General features: G+C 42.1%; 1 protein-coding gene across 6 annotated transcripts in view; it reads right to left on the reverse strand.

Annotated features, from left to right (window-relative positions):
• Positions 1-24833, reverse strand: part of COMMD10 (COMM domain containing 10) — a 339457-nt gene that overhangs the window by 302753 nt on the left and 11871 nt on the right. For all 6 annotated transcript variants that reach the window (XM_075601260.1, XM_075601221.1, XM_075601231.1 and 3 more), the window contains exons 3-4: positions 11246-11356; positions 9140-9295 (exon numbers count right to left, since the gene is read on the reverse strand). In XM_075601260.1, coding sequence (XP_075457375.1) covers positions 9140-9295; positions 11246-11356 — 267 coding nt within the window. The remainder of the gene's footprint in view (positions 1-9139; positions 9296-11245; positions 11357-24833) is intronic.

The following is a 24833-nucleotide window of genomic DNA, read 5'->3' on the forward strand; positions in this document are numbered from 1 at the left end:
ACTTCAAAAGCAGGTGGCCAGACTGTATAAATGTATCTTGTTCAAATTGAACAAACAGGTATTTTTGTGGACCTGGATTTAAAAAAAAATCAACCTCTATGTGGCCAAATGGAAAATGTGTCCCTTCGCGTCCCAAGTTGCAGACCGACCTGTCTCCCCTCCAGACATTCGTGTAAACGGAGTGGTAGCTAAAGCAGCAACCTCCAAGCTAGGTGTAATGCTGTGCGATCCCGGTGACGTTACTTGCAGGGACTACAGAATCTCCAATAGGTCAAAAAATCCCAACACATTTCGTTATGCAATCCGTAACTTCATCAGAGGAAATGTGTGTGTCTTCCTCTGACGAAGCCCCTGTGTACGAAACGTGTAGGCTTATGGTCCAGGCAATACCTTGTGTTAGTACGGAGCCAGAGAGAAAAAAATACCCGCTCTAATGGCAGACGCCAAATTTAAGAGGAAGCTGTGGAGCTGGAGAGCAGTAAAGCCGTGTCTTTGAAGTTGCCGCCAAAAGTGACGGAGGCAAGGACACGTGAGACCGCTTCACTTCCGGGATCTGGTGCAGGACGCCAGCACCTGAGGAAAAGCTGCGCGGAATCCTTCGGAACGCCAGCGAGACCTCCAGGACACGGAAGTCCCTGTGCCCGCACTACACATCACTTGCCGGTGTTTACTCACATGTAAGTGAGCGATATTATTGTATCAATAAATTTTACTTACACAGGCTGTGCTTGTCTGTTTTTTTCCCTTTTCGTATCTTTTCAAGCTTTCCCCTCTTACCAGGGGGACACTGGACATTGGACTATTTAACCATAGCCCATACGGATTAAGCACGCCAGACATACAGTTATTCACTGCCAATAGATCAGTCTAGTTGAGCACGGTTATTATGTATGTTTAGGGACCCTTTGGGACCAGGGGGAATGGGCCAGATGAAGAGGTCACCCCTCGAAACGTCGCCCCCCCTAGTTTGCTTTCCTTTTTCCATTATTGTGATTTTTTCCTTTTGTTTCATGTTTTTTCCCCTTCTCCTTCTTTCCCCTCCACCCCCTTTTATTTTTGCTCTATGGTGATATTTATTCTTGCATTGGCGTATTGGCTATTGTTGCTATATTTTCAGTTTATTATTAGTGTCATTAAATGATTCATATTCCCTTATATCTGTAGCTGTGAGACAGTGCTGGTACTATCTTTTGGTTTGTTAAACTTTATACAGTGTTTCCGGCCTTAAATTGGGACAAAAGAGACTGCAACGTGGTGTGGGCATCACATATATATATAAATATATATATATACAGGATGAAAGAGAAAAGAAGGCCCTAAAAAAGCACTCTAGTATGTGTTAAAGTACAAATCACATAATATTTATTGATGTATTGTCACAGAACAAAAATGGTTAAAACAAAGCACAGAAATGGTTAAAATACAGCATGGATCCCCTGTTCATTACAAAGCTAGACACATCCTCCAAAAGATGCCCAAAATACACTCAGATAGTGACCTGAGGAGCAGGTCTAGCAGGCAGGATCCCCTGGTTTGTCCCCTCTCTGGGTCACGTTACCATGCTCTAGCATCTCTCCTTGTCTCCCCCTTCATGTACCGACTTTATTGTACCTGACCATAGGTGATGTATCACTCTTTTCAGCTACAGGCTTACATGTGCTTTGCAGGCTGTATATTGTGTATCTCTGCTGTTACTCACATGCTACTCTTTGTCGCCATAGACAAACCCTATACTGCAGGGGATAGTAGTCATATTTGATTTCTTGCTGATGATCGCATAGCCCTAGCCGTGATTATTTAGTCTGTTGAGTGTCACACCAGGTTTACCTTGTCAGGTACCTCAGAACACTATCTGAGTGTATTTTGGGCATCTTTTGGAGGATGTGTCTAGCTTTGTAATGAACAGGGGATCCATGCTGTATTTTAACCATTTCTGTGCTTTGTTTTAACCATTTTTGTTCGGTGACAATACATCAATAAATATTATGTGATTTGTACTTTAACACATACTAGAGTGCTTTTTTAGGGCCTTCTTTTCTCTTTCATCCTATCTAACTGCCCTCATAGCACCACCGACACATCACTGTATTTTGGATTTATCCAGTGTCGGTATTCAGCTGTGTTTATTTGTCTTGTGGATGCGGGGTCCTTTCTTTTTCTCTTGCAAAATATATATATACAGCTCAACCCCGTTATAGCGCGATCCGCTACAACGCGAATCCGCTTATAACGCAGTCTGAGCGTGGCTCCCGAGATTTGAAAACCTCCATTTTGCCGCTCAAGGACTTACCGATATCTAGATCTCTCTCCTCTTTGCTGTCAGCTCTTTCCTCACTTCATAGGGCTGTGTCCATGTGTTCTCCTCTCTGCAGCTGTCAGCTTTCGTGCGCAAAGAAGAGAGAGATCAAGATGCCGGTAAATCCTTGTGCGCTGAAATTTTAACGCGATCCCGGTTATAACGCGGTCTCATTCTGTGGCTTCCAAGGACCGTGTTATAACGGGGTTAAGCTGTATATATATATACATAAACACACACACACCCTAAGAGACAGACAGTTCTATAGATAGATCTCTGCCACGTGATTTAAAAAAAAAATCACTGTACATGGTTTAATAAGTGTTATTTAGGGTGAAAATGTCAGGTACAGTACACAGAGTGTATATCTTCTAGTGTTTTACTCTCATAATTTGAATGTGGTATTTTTTGTTTTTTTTATTTTCTTCTACATTTTCCATGGTTCTATAGAATTATCTATAATTATAGGCCAAACATTTTGAACAGTCAGCAATGTCCCCCACTGCTGTTGAAAATAGGAAGTGCGTAGAGTAGAATAGGGAATCACTGTGATATAACATGAATAAGGCAGTGAGTCTTGACAGACAGGCAGAGGGGTGACAAGGGATGTCAGACTTCCAAAACATGTTGATGGCTGCAAAGTTAGAGACATAGAAAATCAAAATTTCAAACTATAGTACCCCAGCGGGATTCCTAATTAGTTTAAGGGATTTAAGGAGTTAACTCCTAGTAATACCCAATTTTCTTATATTGTTGCAAAGTAACCAGGCAGAGGCCTGTTTACTCTCTGTATTCTAGAACATGCCGGAATGGTCACATGGTTCATAGTGACTCAGCATAGGCTAAGCTCTGCTCTTTTCTGCCCAGAGACAGAGAGCTGGGGTTGGAATATAAATAGGAAAGACCTACAGCTCCACCTTCAGATCCCATGAGGAGAGTGGAGGGGGGTCTCACCTGTGCATATTTAAGTACTAATGTAACTGGGGCAGAAGCCCTTTTGTTGTTTTGATAGATAGGGAAGTGCCCTTTAAGATTGACTCCTACATTTCTAGGGAGCCTAAAAAGTACAGGCTCCCCACTGGGAGGGCTATGTCCCCAGAACAGGGAAGTATTCACTAACGAAATAGGGTCCCAATATATGGCCCTGAGGTGTGTTCCACCCACAATAGGGGAATACATGTACTTCAGACTAGGTCCTAGTTAAGGTCTAGAAGTATCACCTGGGGATTATACGGGGGGAAGAATATTCTGTCCCAAGTGATAGGGTGAATGCTTAGGTGAGATGTCACCCTGCCCATGGATCTCAGTGGTGAGGAACCATCTGTTGTTGTTTTTCCATGCAATGTGGATAACATTCCAAAGATGTATTGAACTGTTCCAGTTAATAATAAAGTTTAAGCAAAGTTCCTGGCGCCGTCCATTCAGTTGCTTACCACACCAGCCTGCATGGATGCCAACACCCTGAGAGACAAGGTAAGAGACAAGGACGCTGCGCATTATCTGTACTTTAATACAACACCTTGACAGACATTGGGGCACTTTGGTGTGGCACCTCTTCTGTTGGCCGGGGGAAGAAGAGGTGTTACATATCGAAGGAGAATCAGAGCCACAGACACCCTATCAATCTCAATGTCTTGTATAGGGTATACACAGAGCAAACCCGCTGCCTGTAGCTCATCTCTCACAGGTCAGTTAGTTGTGGTCCAAATTCTCCTTCTACCACCTTTTATAAGCAATTGGAAAGGTACTTTAGGTAGAAAGCAGACTGCGGGTAGGGTGACCAGACGTCCCAGTTTAGCCGGGACAGTCCCGTTTTATCCTCTGTCCCGGTGTCCCAAAATGTAAGCAAATATCCTGGTTTCGGCAGCAAATACACGATCGGCTCTTCATGCTACGTCGGCGCTAGCCGTTTGCGCATGCGTGACATTTGTCCCGGGAAAGCTATGGTCCTCCTAACTGTGCAACATATTTACGAAGCAGTATTCTGCTATAAGACACCTTCAGGCTTTGGAAAACACATTACAGCCCATTGATTTGAATATGTTTCAATGTGTCTTTCAGCATCAAAAAGAGGCATCTTCTTCTAGAAGACTGCTTAGTTAACATGGTCCTGTGTTATTTTCCATCTCACGTTCCTCCTCCTGGTTTGCAGAAACGGTTAAAAAGCAACAGTTACTGTGGACATAATACAAATAAAGATACTGCTTGTTCCTGTTAGACTCAATTTTCTCATGCTTTGAATAAAAGTCACCCTAAATTTGGAGGTGTTATTATGATGTCACTACATTGATTACATAACTAGGAGAACAATATGTCTCCCAATTACCTCATTTTGTTTTTGAAATAAAGAGAAAAGCAATGTTTCCCTTTTAAAACCCTGTCATGTATATTAGTTTTGAAGAGAAACTACAAATCAGCCCCCGAAGCGCTTGTTGCAATGTTCTGTGTTTCAGCAAACTCCTTCGCATGGACATAGATAATATGTATGTATAACACTATGAATACAGTTTGTAGCTTTATAGGGCATTTCTTGGGTTATTGCCTGCTTTGTTTACCATTTTATAGACGTATGTGGAGAACGGACTGCAGTTTGTTCTGTTTTCTGCAGCTTGCCAACACGCTTTAATGTGACAAGCACATAAGCTTATCAAGTACACTCCTGCCAAGCATACTAAACTTATAACTGTCATTAATTCAATAACAAAACGTGCACTCAAAATGCAAAACAATTGTCCATTATATAGATATTTTTGGTGTACAGTACATAATATATACATTATATACAGTGCTTGACAAATCACCCAAAAAGCTACTCGCCACCTAGCCCCGCCCCCACTGAAAAAAATTCTTATTAGGACTGACTGGGTGGGCGACTGACTGCCAGGATGACTGACTGGGTCGGTGACTGACAGACAGACTTGGGTGAGTGGGTGGGTGACTGACCTTGACTGACTCCCAGAAGAAGACCGTTTTTTGAAACGCGTTGGAGTGGGGGTGTTGTTTCAGGGGGGGCCCCATTCTCCTCAACATGTTCCATGGACTATGCATTAGCATTCATTGACTTTTCGGTGATGTATTAAGAATAGGATCCTTTCTTGGATTGGGTTCTTTGTCTGGACTGACCTTTTTTATGCAAGTTTTGCATTTTTCATCACAGTTAGCATTTGGCTGCTCAGCTGGTTGTTGACGTGTATCACTAGCTGTTAACATCTATATGCAATATCTTCAGTATATTATTACTGTTTCTTCTGTGTATATATTTGTTGCAATTTCTCCTACTAGCACTGCCCTTGTCCTATTTTAGGTCTATAGGGATTATGTGTACATAATTTAGCAATTCACCGCTCTCCTGAACATATAATCCAATGCTCAAATATTTCTATTCTTCCTGCCGGTGCAAAGGAGGATGGTGTAGACAGACGAAAAACATATAAAAGTGGGTATAGAGACCCACTCAAAAGATCCTCATTGGTTGCACACTAGGCTAGGGACAATATGTAAGGTGTCAATACCTATATACAAATGTGGTTCAGTCAACCTTTACAGGGAAGCAATTGCTCACCACATTGGGTGAGGACAATTGCCACTAAAATGCCATATAGCCAAAATAACAAAATGTTATTAAGTATCAAAGAGACTCACAACATAAACAGCGCATGCTCTAAACTAACTTAAAACCAATTAAAATATGAATCCGGGAAACAGTCACAGCTATAGCGGTCAGAATAAGTCACCATCTAATTTCCGTGTAGGTATATATAACTAGCCACTATATATTGGCTGCTAATGGATAAATATCCGTTTACAAAGCACCTATAATGTGTAAGTGAGCATGGGATAAATACACAGTATTGGCGGCGCAGGTAGAAAACTACAGACAAACGCCACAGTATCTCCAGTATCTCCAATAGTACTGACAAATTCTCCAACACAAATATAGGTACTGTAGCACATATCTGATCGCTTATGCTGCGGGGCGGCTCTACTTGTTAGGTTTTGAAATATCGCCCTGTGTGATCACTGTTACTGGATAATATCCACTTGCAAGGCAGAGTGTGTAGGTGTGTGTGAAAAGGCTGCACGCCTCTAGTCGCTAGCTACACTTGTTGAACCATACAATATCACCATGTATAGTTATTGCATTGTAGTAAGCCCCCACACACTCAGATATTACCGAATCACATTTAAAATACAATCAATCAAGCCTGTGTGGTGTAACCCCGCTGCAGCCCGGTACACGGACTGATCTCACCGGATTCCTGCCTCCTCCACGACGTCAACGTGATGACGTCATGCCGACGTAGGTTTCGCGGGTAGGGGGACCTGCGCTTTCTCAAGGATGGGAGGTGCCAGTATGGAGCAGCGCTATCTTTATATACATGCTGCTATTAAGTCGCAGAAGGTGTCTACAATTATTTCTTAAAGCCATAGGCATCTTCAGCTGAACCTCAATAAAACCTCAATAAAACTGATATCTTTTATTTAATTCGTTATCGTGGTGTAAGAGTGAGTGTGTTACTTCCAGACTGTATACTCGGTAGCTACTTAGTAATTCGATCTGCATATCGTTGTTTTGTTTTCAGAGGGAATATCCAAATTAGCTATCCAGCAAAATAGCTTTAGTTCGTTGTATAAACAGTAATTCTGACTGTTTCCCGGATTCATATTTTAATTGGTTTTAAGTTAGTTTAGAGCATGCGCTGTTTATGTTGTGAGTCTCTTTGATACTTAATAAAATTTTGTTATTTTGGCTATATGGCATTTTAGTGGCAATTGTCCTCACCCAATGTGGTGAGCAATTGCTTCCCTGTAAAGGTTGACTGAACCACATTTGTATATAGGTATTGACACCTTACATATTGTCCCTAGCCTAGTGTGCAACCAATGAGGATCTTTTGAGTGGGTCTCTATACCCACTTTTATATGTTTTTCGTCTATAGGGATTATACCATTTGTACTAGGAAAGCTACAGTATATCACACTCAGATACTGAATATTACTCAACTATTCCTTGGATATAGAGTATTATTCAGCTTTCGATTTCAGGTCTATCAATTTTTTATGTGTGTTCCAGACTCACCTTTATATTCCGTGTGGTGATTAGAGGCGCTTGTTAGAGTCCCCCTACATTTTTAATATTTTTTCCCCCTGTTTTAACGTTCATTAATAAATTGTCATTTTCATTTTTGGTATACCTGTGTGCTCCATTTCTGGTATCGTTTTTTGTTGCTTCATATTATTACTGTTCCAGGAGCACTGCTGCATATTGTTACATTGCATATATTTGACAGCCTGTGGTAGCTATTTTCACATTAGGTGTGCATGCGTTATATTGTGTGTCTGTGAATATATATACATATATACACATATATACACACACACACACACACACACACACACACACACACACACACACATATATATATATATATATATATATATATATACATATATATATATTTTTTTTTCACCTTGATCAAGGGCGCGCCAACTATTATTTTTTTAAATCAGAGACAAAACATGAAACACAGACAGAGCCCAGTGCTACATCCATCGACACAAATACACACACACACACACATTAATATTATCCTGAAGTTTCTGTCTCTTTAAATACTATTCATTTAACATTAGCGGCACTGTTTGCAGAATAGGATGCTTCGCAATAACCAATGCATGTTTAAAAAAACCTGTGTAATTTCTACCCGTTTTGTTACACCGAAATAACATAAGAGAAAGAAAATGGGATTTTACTTGACCACATACTGTAAATAATGATAGTTTATCAATGCAAGACAAAGATGCATAATATCTGCTCTTGCAGAATAGCAATACCTGCTGTTTATTTAAATCCTGTATATTCCAGATTGCAGGTTCAGAAAACTAGGTTTCCTTGCAGACCATTTCAATATTAATAATCATGAGAAGGACCGTTATACTTGCTAAACTCATCAATACAGAATAAATATAAACGGCAGATGTAAATTATAATGCCACAGAGTCTGAAAAGCAGTACAATAAGCTATGTCACAAACCAACTATTAGCACTTATGTGTTGCAGCCATGAAAAAGTCCCCAGGATGCGGATGAATTAACCTAGAAATAAATTGTTATTTTTCTGCGCTCCTTCCGTATCCAATGTGTCCTCAAGTCGTTTGATGGGACTGTATGGTTCTTTTTAAGACAGGATCCCCAGAAAATGGTCACCAATACACTGCATCACACAAACAAGTGAAACAATCGTACACATCTAGTGCACGGGGTCCTGTGAGGTCATATATTGCATATTTGGGCACAAAAAATCCCTCCCCTGGTGCAAAAAGGAAGGGATTTTTTTTGTGTCATGAAACGTAGTAGACCCCCACGTCTTGTATATACTGTATGCAATAAATGTCCCCTTTACACTAGAATATAGGTTGAAACTGATGGACATACTGTACAGTATGTCTTTTTTCAATCTAATCTACTATATCATCTACTATGTAACTATGTGTGTGTTACGTGTTATACAGTGAATTCACTTAACGGGGATCAGTGACCACCTCCAAAATAACCAGGGATCCAGGCATCACAGTTTGAGATCCAGTACACCTGTTGCAGAATTTATAACCCGAGTTGGCAGAGTTCTGAATGAATGAATATACAGGAACTGGATGGGCTTACCTATTTCAGTTAATGCAATCGTCTGTGCTGTTTTACAAAAGCCTTTGAAATGTTTTTTTTTTTTTTTTAAAGAGCAGGGCATGCTTTGGAATCAAGATATTATCATTGTACGAGTTAAACTCATACAGGCTTCAGGTGGGAATTGCTGCTTTAAAGTGTGTACTGCATTAAAATCGTTACCTTCTTGGGAGCCAAAATCCGCTGTCTAAACTTTTCCACCGTTTCCTGTCCTGCTGCATCCCAAGCACTGACAAAAGCTTCCGATTTATCCGGGTCCAGGTGGATGCTCTCCAACTGCTGACGTAGCAACGCTGGTTTCACATTGTGATAGACGGCCTGAAAATCAACACCACACAACACATATTAGTGTACAACGATCACAAATGACTTCTGCACATCACAAACCATATTGCTCGTTAATGAAATATTACCACATATTTATCTTCTCTGTGTCCTTGCATTTAGTAAGGGGAAACCATAATTGAACGCTCATACACACAATAATAATAACAACAACAAACACATTATTTTAATCTAAAAAGTGATGTTCCAACTTGATTTGAGTTGAGCGGAGTTGATCTGATTCGATTTGGTATGGTCCGATTCAATTTAAATTACCCTGTCCAATTCAACTGAATCCATTAGATCCCTTTCCAGTCTCAAATTAGTTTTTTTTTATGTATAGGTCTTGTGTAATTTAGCTCCATAATGTATGAGAAAAAAAAAAGACTAAAGGGGATGATGCTACTCCTTTGTTTCGTTTTATGGTGTTCCTACGCAATGTTAAAAATATAATAAAACTATTTGAAACCAAAAAAAAAGTGACGTTCTAATAAGTGTTCTAATTAGAATTTAGATTGGAAGGAGACTTTGGAATTCTAAAATGCTTGGTGGGTTATGGTGGGTAAAAAGGTGACAAAACCCCTCTTCTGTACGGCATATACAAATATCACGTGTGGTACATTTTCATGTCTCTGACAGATCTGCCACCCTGTCTTTCACCATGGAACCTGAGACATGCAAGTGTCACAAGTGGGATTTTCATTTGCTGCACACAGAACATACTTGAAAGTTTCTACAGTACAACATAAAGCAAGGGATAGAGTCATCAATCTAGATATTGAACCAATATCGAATTTAAATTGATGGATTTCTGGCAGCCTGACAAGTATCATGTGATGATTACTCATTTATAAAGAAATAGCCGTGCAGAAAAAAAGAGAAGCTTTTAATATGACTCGTGTTATATACAAAACTCTCCAGAAAATACCTACAATCCTTAGAAGAGAATGTACAAAAGGCGCCGATGAAATACAATCTGACACCTACAGTAAGACATAATAACGTAATGACCTAGATCAGCAGTGCACAAACTGGGGGGCGCGACCCCCCAGGGGGGGCGGGATATTTTGCTGGGGGGGGGGCGTGAGGCCTCTTCAACTCGCTTACCTTGATTCTGAAGGCTGCTAGGACACGTCACCATGGCAATGCGCCGTCAAATGACACCGCGGGGTCACGTGGCGACATCACGTGAACCCGAGCGTCATTTGATGCCGACACTAGGAGGTGAGGGGGACGCGAGCACAGGAGGGCAGAAGGCAAGGGGGGGGGCGCAACTTTAATAGCTTGCGCGCCCTTGATCTAGGTGAAAAAAAATAACGTTTACCAAACAGCAGATCACGAGTGGGCAACTCCAGTCCTCATCGGCCAACAACAGATCAGGTTTGCAGGATGTCCCTGGCTTCACCACAGGTGGCTCAGTCAATGATTGACCCACCAATTGAGCCTCCTGGAATGAAGCCAGGGACATCCTGCAAACCTGACCTGTTGGTGGCCCATGAGGACTGGAGTTGCCCACCCGTGATCTGCTGTTTGGGAAACGTTATTTTTTTATACATTGGTAACTGATCAAATGCGGCAATGCCTTTTCCAGAAGAGCAATTAAGCATATGATCATTAATTAGAGATGGTGACAGACGCGCCATAAAATGAGCAACACATTTCAGAATCAACTTTACGCACATTTTCTTATGCAGATCTCTTTGTGAGCTGGGCAAGAAATATTAGCTCATGCTTTATTTACACGTATAAATAATTCATCCAACAGTTTTGAGAACACAACTGCCAAGTAATTAATATTTGATGGCCCTTTAAAATATTTACTGTGCAGGCAGTAAGTGTTTCCCGCTCCACTGTGGGTATGCAGCTTGGACTTCTGATTAGTGCCTACAGTACACATAACTGACATATGGGTCAATGCAATGTTAGGGCTTCAATGTACAGTACCTGTTCCAAAACAAAGGCGATTGTATCCAAGACCAAGTGAAGATCCTCCTTATCCAATGAAAATGCAACTTGAAGTTTTTCTTCCTCCTCCTCGCTAAAACTTCGTTCTGCCTGAAAGAAAAAAAAGAATGAAAAAAAAAAAGGACAGATTTATAATAAGGTTTAATATTATTTTACAAACATTAATACCAGTCTGTTAATCAGTGCTCTGCGTTACCTTTATAGCAACAATTTATTCATTGAAAAAAAATGTGTTTTTGTTACAGAGTCACCATTCCACTGAATATAATCATCAATGACATGCTTATCCAGGCACCTCCTATATATATGCAAACATGCAGCTTTCAAGTAGAATTCTATTATTAATCACCCAGATTTGTAATTTTTGAGCACAAAGTTTAGGGTGGTAATCCCCGATCATAGGACAGTTCTGCAAAATGAAGTGTTTCTGAGGGATGAACAGATGAAACTCACATTGTGTGTTCTTCATGGCTATGCTATTATCAAGCAGAATCTTATCTTAGGTCTTGATCTGCCATTACATTCAGCTCCAAATTTGTACTGACATACCAGTCAGATGTAGATACATCAAATGAAGCGGCAAATTAATTTAAACCAGAAATGAATTGAACTGCATTGAAATATACTGTATGTCTCTCTTGACCTAAACATCTGCCCTGAACTGGCCATAAAAATCTTACCGAATTCCACCGCCTGTGTTTTCTTTCTTTGCAAGATGTTGTGAATTCATTCAGATCTGGGATATTTTGCCACTGATTTCCATTATTAGTGGAACAAAGTAAGGCTCAATTTTTTAAGTTTTAATCCTTGATTCTCAAAACACTGTCCTTACATAACCCATGCAGGACCCCGCGTTGGAAATCACATATGGTATTTTGCATGCATGGAACCAACTGCTAAGTCATTGGTTAGAAAAAGATCCAATGAAGGATTTTTAGCAAAAAGCAAAGCACGGCATATGCACAAACCGGGGCTAAGCAAACCAAAGGTGGTTAAAAATACAATTTATTGAAGGGGTGACAAACATAGGAAGGTGGCAGGAGTACTCTGACGCGTTTCACGCTGCAATAGCGCTTTGTCAAAGCACTCAATTGAGGACATTCTACACCAAAAATTGTGAGTACAAAATGTCTCATGTGGATGAAGATAATGAATTGTTTATAAACCTTCATGCTCTAGGGCAGGCCTGCACAACATGTGGCCCGACCGCACTCACTGTGAGGGGCACAACGGCTTTCCTGGCTTTGCTCACTCTTCTCCTCCCCCCCAAAGAGAACAAAATGCAGGAAGAACGAACAAAAATGTCTGTGCAAAAATTACAAACAAGAAAAAACGATGAACCAAAAAGTGCAGAGAGAAGCTGTAAATGGCTCGGGGAAATATCCAGAGGAACACCCATATCATACGAATATTGGAAATCATAAGAAATACATTACCGGAACAATGTTTCGGAGGTAAACCCCTTTATCAAGCTATTATGTTCTCCTACAATTCTGTTTTTTCCCCCCACATTATGGTGATATTTTTCTTGTTCTAATTTCCAATAAAAATATGTAATTCTTATCATCATGAGTTCAGTATGCTGACGTCTATTTTTAATAAAAATGCAGAGATCATTTACTAGAAATATTCGTAAGATTGAAGATGTCAAACAAAATCGTATGTTGGAGAGAACGGAGGGGTGGGGGGGGGACGGAGAGAACGGAGGGGTGGGGGGGGACGGAGAGAACGGAGGGGTGGGGGAGGGAGAGAACGGAGGGGTGGGGGGGGAGGGAGAGAACGGAGGGGTGGGGGGGGAGGGAGAGAACGGAGGGGTGGGGGGGGAGGGAGAGAACGGAGGGGTGGGGGGGAGGGAGAGAACGGAGGGGTGGGGGGGAGGGAGAGAACGGAGGGGTGGGTGGGGAGGGAGAGAACGGAGGGGTGGGGGGGAGGGAGAGAACGGAGGGGTGGGGGGGAGGGAGAGAACGGAGGGGTGGGGGGGAGGGAGAGAACGGAGGGGTGGGGGGGAGGGAGAGAACGGAGGGGTGGGGGGGAGGGAGAGAACGGAGGGGTGGGGGGGGGGAGAGAACGGAGGGGTGGGGGGGAGGGAGAGAACGGAGGGGTGGGGGGGGGAGGGAGAGAACGGAGGGGTGGGGGGGGAGGGAGAGAACGGAGGGGTGGGGGGGAGGGAGAGAACGGAGGGGTGGGGGGGAGGGAGAGAACGGAGGGGTGGGGGGGAGGGAGAGAACGGAGGGGTGGGGGGGAGGGAGAGAACGGAGGGGTGGGGGGGAGGGAGAGAACGGAGGGGTGGGGGGGAGGGAGAGAACGGAGGGGTGTTTTATAAATATTTTTTTTAATGTGTCACGATTTTTACTTTTGTAAATCTGGTCGCCCTAGAAATAAGATTATTGTTTCTTATGGCAAAATGAGCTGACTTAGAACTGCAGTATTTCACCTGCCATACTGCAGGAACAATAAAACCAATGCAGCATCCCAAAAATTTTGAAAATGTAAAGCTTATAAGAAAAATCAGTTTCAGATTGATTTAATGAATTGCAATATAAGTAATGATGCGTTCTATCCCTATTAAGGACAGGATGCAAACCCCAAAAGCAACCAAAAGAGCAGCTACTAAAATGTCCCCTACAGGTATCATTTCTTTTAACAAGCAAATCTTTAAAATGAATGCTGAGCTTTCCCAGAATGCAAAGAGCTTTTTAATATAAAACAGTAATTTAGTATTTAACTGGTTGCACACAAACAAAAACTAAACTAAAAGTTGAAAGTAAGAGATAGAATGTTTAACCCACTGAAACTTCTATAACCCCAGTTATTCAAGTATCACCCCCATCCTGACTGTATCTGATCTGTGCTATGTTTAGAAAAGCAAACTTGAGTTGCTAATTGTGTGGTGTTAATTGTCCAGCTTGTAACAGGCAGATTTCTTGAGGGGGAGGTCATGGGACTGTTTAGATGTATAAATTTGAAAGTAGTTAAAGGAAAGCATTGCAAGGGTCAAAGTATTGTATCTTAAGAGTACGAATCTTAACGTGAACATCTTTAAGTGAACATGTAGTTAGACTGTAGTTGAACTAGAGCTGGACTGGAGACTGGATCCTACTGCAAATTAATCTATACAAGACAGCAAAAGGTGAGCTCAGACAACACTATTATCTCACACCTGTTAGCCTGCACATTTAACCCCACTGTACACTTTATTTACTGCAGCCTCTCCCAACACTTGACGACACAACTGCCTCTCCCATGCCCCCAAATCCCTCTGCAATCCCTGAACAGACCCTAGCAATGCAAATGCAGCACCCTTTCAGAGGCAAGTAAAAGGCACACATCTGCTGCTGCCTACTCAAGGCACACAGTAACTTGGCTTACAACAGCTTCATGCAAAGTTACCTACCTTTGTGGTAATGAACTTGCTACTTATCGCAACTCTGTTCTTTATTGTGACCTCATGGAACTGTTACTCTCTCTATGGGTGCGCAAACTTTTCCCCGTGCGCACCCCTGCCTGCTCTTCTCTGCGGCTCACCCCCCCCCCCCCCCTTCTCGGCCCCGGCATCAAATGAGGTGCAGGGTCATATGACATCACGTTACCATGGCAATGTGACCCCACGACGCCGGGTTACCATGACGACACGTTGCTGGAAGGTAAGGTAAGTGTTGTAGAGACCTTGCGCGGTCACCTAACATTTAATTTAGATGCCTTGGGGGAGAGCGCGTGACCTCTATAACTGTTGGTGGAGAACTCGGAAAACCAGCACACCAATCACCGCTCACTCTAATGGCAAACATCACAAATGTACAACTTGCAAACAACTGCTCAAATTTCTATTTATACTGTTACATCTATTTAGCAGGTGATATTGAAATTAAGTATATAAATCGGGCGAAAAAGAATCCCTAAGTGATGCACTCTACTCTACTAATCAAAACAATACATTTTTATTCAAAGATAAGTAAACACTACAAGTAGTTAAAACCTAAAGGAGTGCGCTTGTGAGAAACCAAATGCTAGGGCTTCTCGATTGTCAAATGACCTAGGTATATTAACCCTAGAGTGGCCAAATATGCTGGGTATATCTTGCGACAAATGCAAAGTGTAGAATTACACCCAAACGTTAGTACAGTGTATGTGATGTTACAGAGATTAACCCTTATAGGGCTGAGGTCAGAATTGAGGGTGATCCTGCTTAGTGCAGCAGTTTAAATTCACTTGTGCTATGTGATATCATATACATTATGTTAGATAATTGCAGCAACCAGCACTCACATGTCACAAGGTATCCAGATGCTAGTCCCATAGAAAATCAAATAAATTAGATATTACCAGATGGAGGTCCAGTAACAAGGAGACAGCACACCAGGGGTATATTCAAAGTAGTATGTATTGTAGAAACATACAGGCACCTCAGCCAACGTTTCGGTCTGCAGAGAGAGACCTTCCTCAGGGCTGTGCAATGGTACAATGACCGTGACTCCTACTTATACCCCAACCCAGTGCAACAAAACACCCAACAAACCAATCAAAATCTAATGAAAAAACATATGACACAATGCAGCAGCTGTCAAGCATAACATTTACCTGGAGTAATTGCAATTACCATTTTTCCTTGCTGTTCCACGGACCAGACCGCCGACGGCACCTGATGACGTCAGTATGTGGCGACAGAATCCTCTCTAGTTGTCTCCTACGGTCATTACTGTGCTACTGCGCATGTGCAAGCCTCAAACGGAATCGCCATCTTGGTACTCCAAGTCCTCTCATACCTAACCTCAATGCACCACCTCTCCTAGCTTCCTCAATGCTATTGCGCATGTGCAAATCAGAACAGGCTTCCCTGCTTCTTATACCCTGTCACAGTGTTTGCCTTGAATCTAAATAAGGCACTCACTCAAACGTATACATGCTGCAATGCCTGGAAGTACTGATGGTAACCTACATAAGCAATTAGGACCTTTGTAAACACTATAGTCTCCATTAAAAACCATTATAAAACACATCATTTTAATAAGTAAAAAAGTTTAAAATATTGTACTAATGTATCCAAGTATTGCTATAGCACCTGACATAAGTGTATGAAATGCTTGACAGTGCTCTGGGATTGGGAAGCATGCTTTAAACTGGTTTCAGTCCTACCTATCAGGTAGATCCCAACATGTGTCCATCTCAGGCTCTAACTCCAACCCCTTGGATATCACCTGTGGTGTCACGCAAGGCTCTGTTCTGGGGCCCCTACTCTTCTCAGTGTTTATCAATGACCTTCCTGCAGCTTGTAAGGGAGCTTCAATACACATGAATGCAGATGACACAATCTTATATGCCCACAGCCATAGCCTCTCTGACCTTGAACACATACTTCAATCTGACTTTTTTGAGACTTGAAAATTGGATTTCCCAAAACAAACTGTTTTTAAAACTGACAAGACTGTAACAATGGTATTCAGGACCAAGGCTAAATTTCTAAAGCTACAGAGCTTCAGATCAGAACCAGCTCCAATATCATCCTAGCCCGTTACTAGTTTTAAATATCTGGGCATATGGTTTGACCCCTTTAACATTTGGGTTGTACATTTATACCCTAACATCCAAAACCTATGCCAAACTAGGTGTACGTTATTGGAACAAAACCACCCTAAATCCGCTGGTAAGAAGCGCCTCCAATGTAACTACAACCCACATCACTGCGAAATGCTCAAAGAACTAGATTGGTCATCACTTGAGTCTAGATTCAAAGTTCACCTTTCCGGTCTTGCCTTCAAATACTTTCTGGGCAAGCTACCCGCCTATCTGAACAAGCTCCTCACCCCTACCACATGCAGCACTTATCACCTGAGATCAGACTCCAAAAGACTGTTCATGGTCCCAAGGCTCAATAAAGTATCCGGACGTTCCTCCTTCTCTTACCCTGCACCCCAAAACTGAAACAATCTACTGGAGACTATCACAGCCACCACCAGTCTAAGTTCTTTCAAAACTAAAGCTGTCTCACATTTTAATCTAGTCTGTAACTGTTTCATACACCTAAAAGATAAAATATGTTAAACTGTTAATTCAATGTCTTTATACATAATGTATAACCCTGTTCACTTAATGTAACCATGTATTTATAACCATAACTCTGTGCCCAGGACATACTTGAAAACGCGAGGTAACTCTCAATGTATTACTTCCTGGTAAATAAATAATGGGTAAAATATCATAAAAACATTAAACTCAAAAATAATTTTTAAAGGCAGCCTAAGTCGTCTTTGCTATGTGGCCTGGTCAAGCCAAACGTGTTTTAGTATTTAGCAGCAGTTCTGTCATATGTTCTAGCTGCAAAACAAAGGCAAAAACAAATAAGTCAACTAGAACAAGGCTAGCCCTGGGCAAAGACAAGCTTATTAACAAGAAAAAGATGGTCAGTTCTCAATTGTTTTTGGCTTCACTGGTCTCCTGAAGTCGTCAGCTAGTTCTACAAACGGGCTAATCTCTGACTGCATGTCTTGAAAGTTCAGATAAGGGGGATGTCATTAGTACCAAAAAAAATAAAACAGTGGTACCTATAATTCCCAATAAAACAGAGACATGGATATTCATTCCAATGCAATAGTCGATTGGCACTATCACAATTTAATGAATAACTCCATGAACCAACTTTTTTTCCTCTCCAAGCTGATTCAAGTTGTATAACTAACTTTGAACTTCCCTGCTCACGTGAAAGAGAGAAAACATGAATTTGCTAGTTATTTACTAATAATCTGTTCAGCCATTCTGATTTTGGCATTGAGTTATTTATTAATGACATCAATGACCAGGGTTGCCACCGCTCCGGGTTTGACCTGAAGACTACGGGTTTCGGCCACGTATCTCTGGGCTAAAGGTTTACCTGAAAAATCTCTGGGTGGTGGCGGCGGCATCTCCCCCTCCAAATCCCGTCAACGTGGCTTTGTGGCGTCACGTGACAACAGAATGCTATGTGACTTCACGGCGCCCTGTTGTCACATCAACGGGGAGTCACGCGATTCCTCGGCCCCATAAGGTGTCCCGTTGTCATGGCAACTTGATGCCACTTTGCCATGGCAACGTGCACCATTTGACCTTGCAGGGGAGATGATGCCGGGAGATGCCGCCGCCAAGAAAAATAAATATATAAATAAATGTAAAAAAAAAATATTGCAAAAAGGGTTAGCCTTCAATAGAAGGTTGCAACCCTGCTAATGACACTAATGAATACATGCTAGGTTGCAGGATTTACACTGAGATTGCGATGGCGTAGTAGTGTTAAAGATGGCGTACAGTGGCTCTTATTCAATGTGCTGTGAAGCCACTTCCCAGTACTGGAACAGATTAGATCTGAGTACAGCTCAACCCCGTTATAGCGCGATCCACTATAACGCGGATCTGCTTATAACGCGGATTGAGCGTGGACCCCGAATTAAAAAAATAAATAAATAAAAAATGTGCGCACACACTGCACACACTCTCTGCACACTGCACACACTCACTGCACACTGCACACACTCACTGCACACTGCACACACTCACAGCACACTGCACACACACACACACTCACAGCACACAATTAGACTGTAAGCTCCTCGGAGCAGGGACTCCCCTTCCTTAATGTCTAAAGCACTTATTCCCATGATCTGTTATTTATATTATCTGTTATTTATTTGATTACCACATGTATTACTGCTGTGAAGCGCTATGTACATTAATGGCGCTATATAAATAAAGACATACAATACAATACAATACTGCACACACACACACACACACACACTGACACACTCATAGCACACTCACAGCACACTGCATACATTCACAGTACACTGCACACTCACAGCACACACTCACAACACACTGCACACACACAGTCTCACACAGTCAAATACACACACACACACACACACACACACACACACACACACACACACACACACAGTCTCTTTAAGGGAGCTTGCTCTCGCAAGACAGAAGCAGAGACAGGGAGAAGAGCTGCCAGATGCCGGGTAAGTGTTGTGTGCTGTTGCCGCTGCCCCACCGGGTCTGGGAACGCTGGGAGAGTTCTCAGCTTTCCCCCTCCAAGAAACATGGTACCCCCAAAAAAAATAATAATAATTTCGGCGGCCATTTTTTTCCCGTGACCCCGTTTATAACACGGTGGTTGCGGGTGGCCCCCGAGGACCACGCTATAACGGGGTTAAGCTGTATCCTTGATTTGAATTGAGCCAGTCACTTCTCCAGCACTGGGATGCAGCTTTGTGGAATACAGAACAAGATTTTATTATTCTGAATCCGTGGCAGCCACAATGCAATGAGAGTACTGTTAGGCACTCGTGTCAATTTCTAACTCACATATAATGCTCTATACCAGAGGTGGGAAACCCTGTCACCAATAGCCACAAGTGGTGAATTGGCCATGATAGTGTGGCGAATGAGTTTGTCAGCTCCCACAGTAAAACAAACATTTTCCTGACAGCGTGTGCAAGCGCGAGTGCGGCAGCAGCCGATGAAAACGCTGGTGCTGAGGGGGCAGCCAGGGATGGTAGCCGGGAGCAGTGAGGAGGCGAGTGCTGAGTGGAGGAGAGGATGACCAATCAGAGAACGGCGGGGGTGGAGCCCACACCCCAGCGGCGCCGGAGACACCAGCAGGGGCAGGTTCCGGTGCGGTCTGCCAGGAGATAAGCTAAGATCAGGAGATGATGATATTGGGAGGGGGAATGAGATGATGATGATGATGGGGGAGGGGGAATGAGATGATGATGATGATGGGTGGGGAAACTTTTACATGGTGTGGCGAATTTCACTTCTCATTTGCCACACCTGTGGCTACATTGAAAAAATAGGTTGCCCACCTCTGCTCTATACGGACCGAGGCAGGTATCTTCAATAATTATTCATTGAATGTGGCAGTTTATGTATTTATGTATTCCAGAAGTTGTGTCACTTAAATGTACAACTAGCATCTGCATTTATACTGACGAACCTCTGCGGAAATACAATGTACGAAGATGTTGCAAAAAAAAAAAAAAATACCTTTCAAGGCACACCGTCCATCTGGGCAAAGTAACATTTAGAGGGTGGGATAGGCTAGGCAGGAAAGTCAATAAGAAATCAGATAATGGAAACTAAATGTGAATACAAAGTCTGCTCCTTTATTACTTTAACTGATGCACGGACCTTCAGCCTATAATGTGTTGTAAAAAAATATATATATAATTTCTAAACCCCAAAGTATTAAAAAAAAAAAAAAGAATTCCATCCCACGAGACTATTTCATCTGTAATATCAAAGGTGCAAGAACCGAGGTTGCACAAACTTTTCTGCTCACATTGGGACTTGGACTAGTAAAAGACGATTCAACATGAAAGGCCTTCTTCTATATTTTATATTGCACTCTGGAGAAGAAACCTTCATTTTTAATAAGACGTTTCTTCTTAAGAGTGCAATATTAAAGGATACTGTTCTATAACATACTGAAATCATAAATACGCGTATCCTAATTGCACCCCTCATTTTTCATATGAATTTAAATTGAGCTGGGCCATTAAATCGAAGAGGACCTTTTCTATATTGACCTAAGCGACCGTTCAGGCCTTTTTGGGACCTTAAACGTTGCGTACTGTACTACATTTGAAGTCCAGCATCCTATGTACACAAAGTTAGTTTTTATGTTTTACTCCCATTTAGGCATCTTGCATTTTTTTTTTTTAATTCAGAAAAAACAAAAAGGTAATTTGCAATCTACAAAGCGGTTTCACATTCTTGTCTTAATCCTAATCTCTGACGATTGTACTGAACATTAAAATGCTATGGATTTAGAATGATTGGAAAAAAAAATTATGAAAAAGGTGGATGAAAGCAAAGTATATGTTTTTGGATTAACAGTTAATAGAAGACTTTTTCTAAATTTAGAGATATTTTTCACAGAATATATTTTTTTAAGTGATGTGTTTAAAATAAAATGTTTTCAATTGTTCATGTGTATATACAGATAATTCTTTAAATGTAATATATACAGCTCAACCCCGTTATAGGGCGATCCTCTACAACGCGGATCCGCATATAACGCGGTCTGAGCGTGGCTCCCATTTTTAAAAAGCTAAGCTGCATTTTGTTTGTTTTTTTTTTAGTATAAATATTCAATGCTTTATTTTATACACACACAGCACTCCAGGACGTCCCCACGCACACGCCAGGCGGCCACAGGACTGAAACATGGGAAATACATCATTCCCATAGTCAGTCCATGCACATGCACGGCGCGCGCTCCGAGATACAGCATCTAGCGTCCCTATGGGGACTCAGAATATAACAAACATGGATCTTGCAAAGAGACAAGTGATATAAAGAGCAGATATGCTGATATATTACATTACCTCATTAAAAACAGATACATATACAAATGATCTCCTCAGACAAAGGTATTACAGAGCAAGACTCTAATTTATAATATAATCAAATTAGTTATAGATTAGCAAGTAAACAGGAAGACAATAGGTTAATCTTCCACAGATCCCTAGTAACACTGCACAAAAGGCTATTAGAGTATATAGCAGGAATATAGTGCTTGTATTTCTAAAGGGAGTAGATTGGGGGGAGGACCCCAGTAATTGCACCCAATACTAGGATAGAACAATTACCTAAAATACCCAGTGGGCAAAACAAAAAACTTTTATTGAACATATATATAGACGCACATTATTACGACGCAATAACTCAGTAGGTATTAAAAACAACTAAAACACAGGTACGGGTATATAAGGAGGTAGTGATAGGATAAATATCAATTATACCACTACATAAATGAAACCCTCCTTTGATAGCTCCGATGGGGGTGGTATATTGTGGGGGTAAATGTACCTACATGCAGATAGCAATAGATGCTACTATAACACCTAAAACCTGGGAGGGTGTAGTGGGTGTGTATAGTACTAATGATATAATGGTACCGGAAGAAATAGCCTCATACAATAATAGTCGTGAGAGCTACAGATCGATACGGCTATGCAGCGCAGTGTTCAAATGGTTACACTGTCATCCTATGCAACCAATGCAGCCCTTACTCTCCAGGCCCTCAGGCAGCGGCAAAGGCCGATAAGGTGCTCAAAAGCTGGCAATGTAGCTATGACCAGTAGCATCCGGTACATTAACTGACACCCTCCCTCCCCAGTGAAGGAGCGATCTCACCCGTGACCACCGACGTCAACGCGATGACGTCATCCCGACGTACGTTTCGCGCTCGGGGGCTGGCGCTTTCTCAAGGTAGGAGGTCCCTACTGAGTCATGGTGAAGCTTATTTGTACACGTTTTAGAAGGCGGTACTGGAGAACTCCCCAATCACGCTCCACTGTAATGATAGACATTAAGAATAGCGTATAATAGCGCTCGAGGGGTATTGAGAGACTGATTGTGCTTTAACCCTAGATATGCTGTGAGTCATATGGCGACTAGGCGAAAAACCAAATAAAATTAATTACAACATCTGTATTGGTGTAGCTTTATTGTGTCTCTCTTGTAGTATAACACTGAAGATGGTACACGCTTGTCAGGTAGGTGGAATAACAGATAGTTGGGCATAGGCTACATGAGCCTGTCACCCACCAGGCGTGTTAGTTACACAGTATGCATATAGTGTAGTGCTCACTAGATGGTAAGTATGGTAAAAAGTGCCTAAATACTGGTACATATGATGGTTGTTTGAAACAGTGCTCTGGACATATAGAGCTATAATATATGTAGGATATAGGTATAATCCCTCCGTGAATAAGGACTTGGGGCCAACTTGTAACTGTAAATATAATTGTAAATCAGAATGGGCTGAAGAGCTTTGCATGGTAGTGAGTAGGTAAAGGGTGTAGGACTGTTCTAACCTATGGCGTCCGCCCCGTAGGTCAAAACGTCAGTATACATCATGCATGCGCACAAGCCAGGCGGCCACAGGACTGAAACATGGGAAATACATCATTCCCATTGTCAGTCCATGCACATGCACAGCGCGCGCTCCGAGATACAGCATCTAGCGTCCCTATGGGGACTCAGAATATAACAAACATGGGTCTTGCAAAGAGACAAGTGATATAAAGAGCAGATATGCTGATCTATTACATTACCTCATTATAAACAGATACATATACAAATGATCTCCTCAGACAAAGGTATTACAGAGCAAGACTCTAATTTATAATATAATCAAATTAGTTATAGATTATAATGAAAAGAAAAAGAAGAAAGAAAGAAGTACCCTGTTTCAAACAAGTTTCACACATAGGGAATTCACCAGACTCTTTCAGCAGTGGTCATTCTGGGGAGGATGGGGTAAAATGTAGGCCTTGGGAAGGGTTTTTTTTTTAACAGGGGATAGTCCCTGGAGGGGGACTTAGATAATACAGTGCAACTTCTTTTTGTCCTTCTCTAGGCTTAGTGTCTTTTCTCCTGGACTTACAAACATGATGTGGTGGGTCCTGGTCTAACAGTGGGAAGGCAGTGTCCTCACTCTAGCAACTAACCTCTGCCTCTAAGTAGTTCTCTACTAGCTGGACTGCAAGGGTTCTTGCATGATGGCTTGGCCGAGGAGTACTTGTACATATTGCTCCAGGATGACTTGTTCCACAATACCCTTGGTCTTCTCATCTGGTTTCAAGCACTTTTATATGAGTCGTGTGAGCTGCTGAGCAAAAGCCCTCACCTCCATATATACAACTCAACCCCTTTATAACGCTGTGCTTGGGGTCCAAAGAATCACATCGCGTTATAAGCGGATCGCGTTAGAAATAATGTGCAATTGCATGCATTGTACAATAAAGTATTTAAGATACCAATTGTTCTGTTGTAAAGTATTCATAAATATGAAAATTGGGAGCCACGCTTGCATCGCGTTATATGCGGATCACGTTATAACGGGGTTGAGTTGTAATAGTGGTTTTTTTTTAAATACAAATATTCAATGCTTTATTACACACACACACACACACACACACACACACAACTCTCACGGTTCTGGGATCGCCCATGCTGCTGCTGTCGCCGCCCTCCTCCTCCCCCCCCCCTCAGACACTGGATAACTGGATAACTTCTGTGCACACAGATGAGCTGCTGCTCAGGGTAAGTCCTGCGTGGGGGTGCCGCTGCAATGCCGGGTTCAGGGACAGCTGGGAGAGTTATTTCGGAACGCGGAACTCCAAATCGTGGCGGCAATTTTTCCCCCCACTATCCCGTTATAACGCGGTTGCATTATGTGGAACCCAAGCACTGTGTTATAACTGGGTTCAGCTGTGTATATATGTATGTATCTGTGAATATATATCAATTTTAGCATAGGTGATCCCCGGCTTCCTGAGTTACAGGCCCTGGTATGGGGTGCCAATATCTCTGCCATGTTTAAATTCTCCCGCGTCACTGAGTATTTCTAGGGAAATGTATAGTTTGTGAGCGGGCAAGGCCATAATATCCAAGCATCATGGAGAACAGGCAGTGGTGGGATTCTAAATTTTAACAACCGGTGCTTACCGGGGCGGTGGGCAGCGAGCCCCAGCATGCTCTCCCTGCAAATGTTCTCAAAATGGCTGTGTGGCGTCACATG

This window comes from Ascaphus truei, chromosome 1 (genome assembly GCF_040206685.1).
Source record: "Ascaphus truei isolate aAscTru1 chromosome 1, aAscTru1.hap1, whole genome shotgun sequence".
Lineage (NCBI taxonomy): Eukaryota > Metazoa > Chordata > Amphibia > Anura > Ascaphidae > Ascaphus > Ascaphus truei.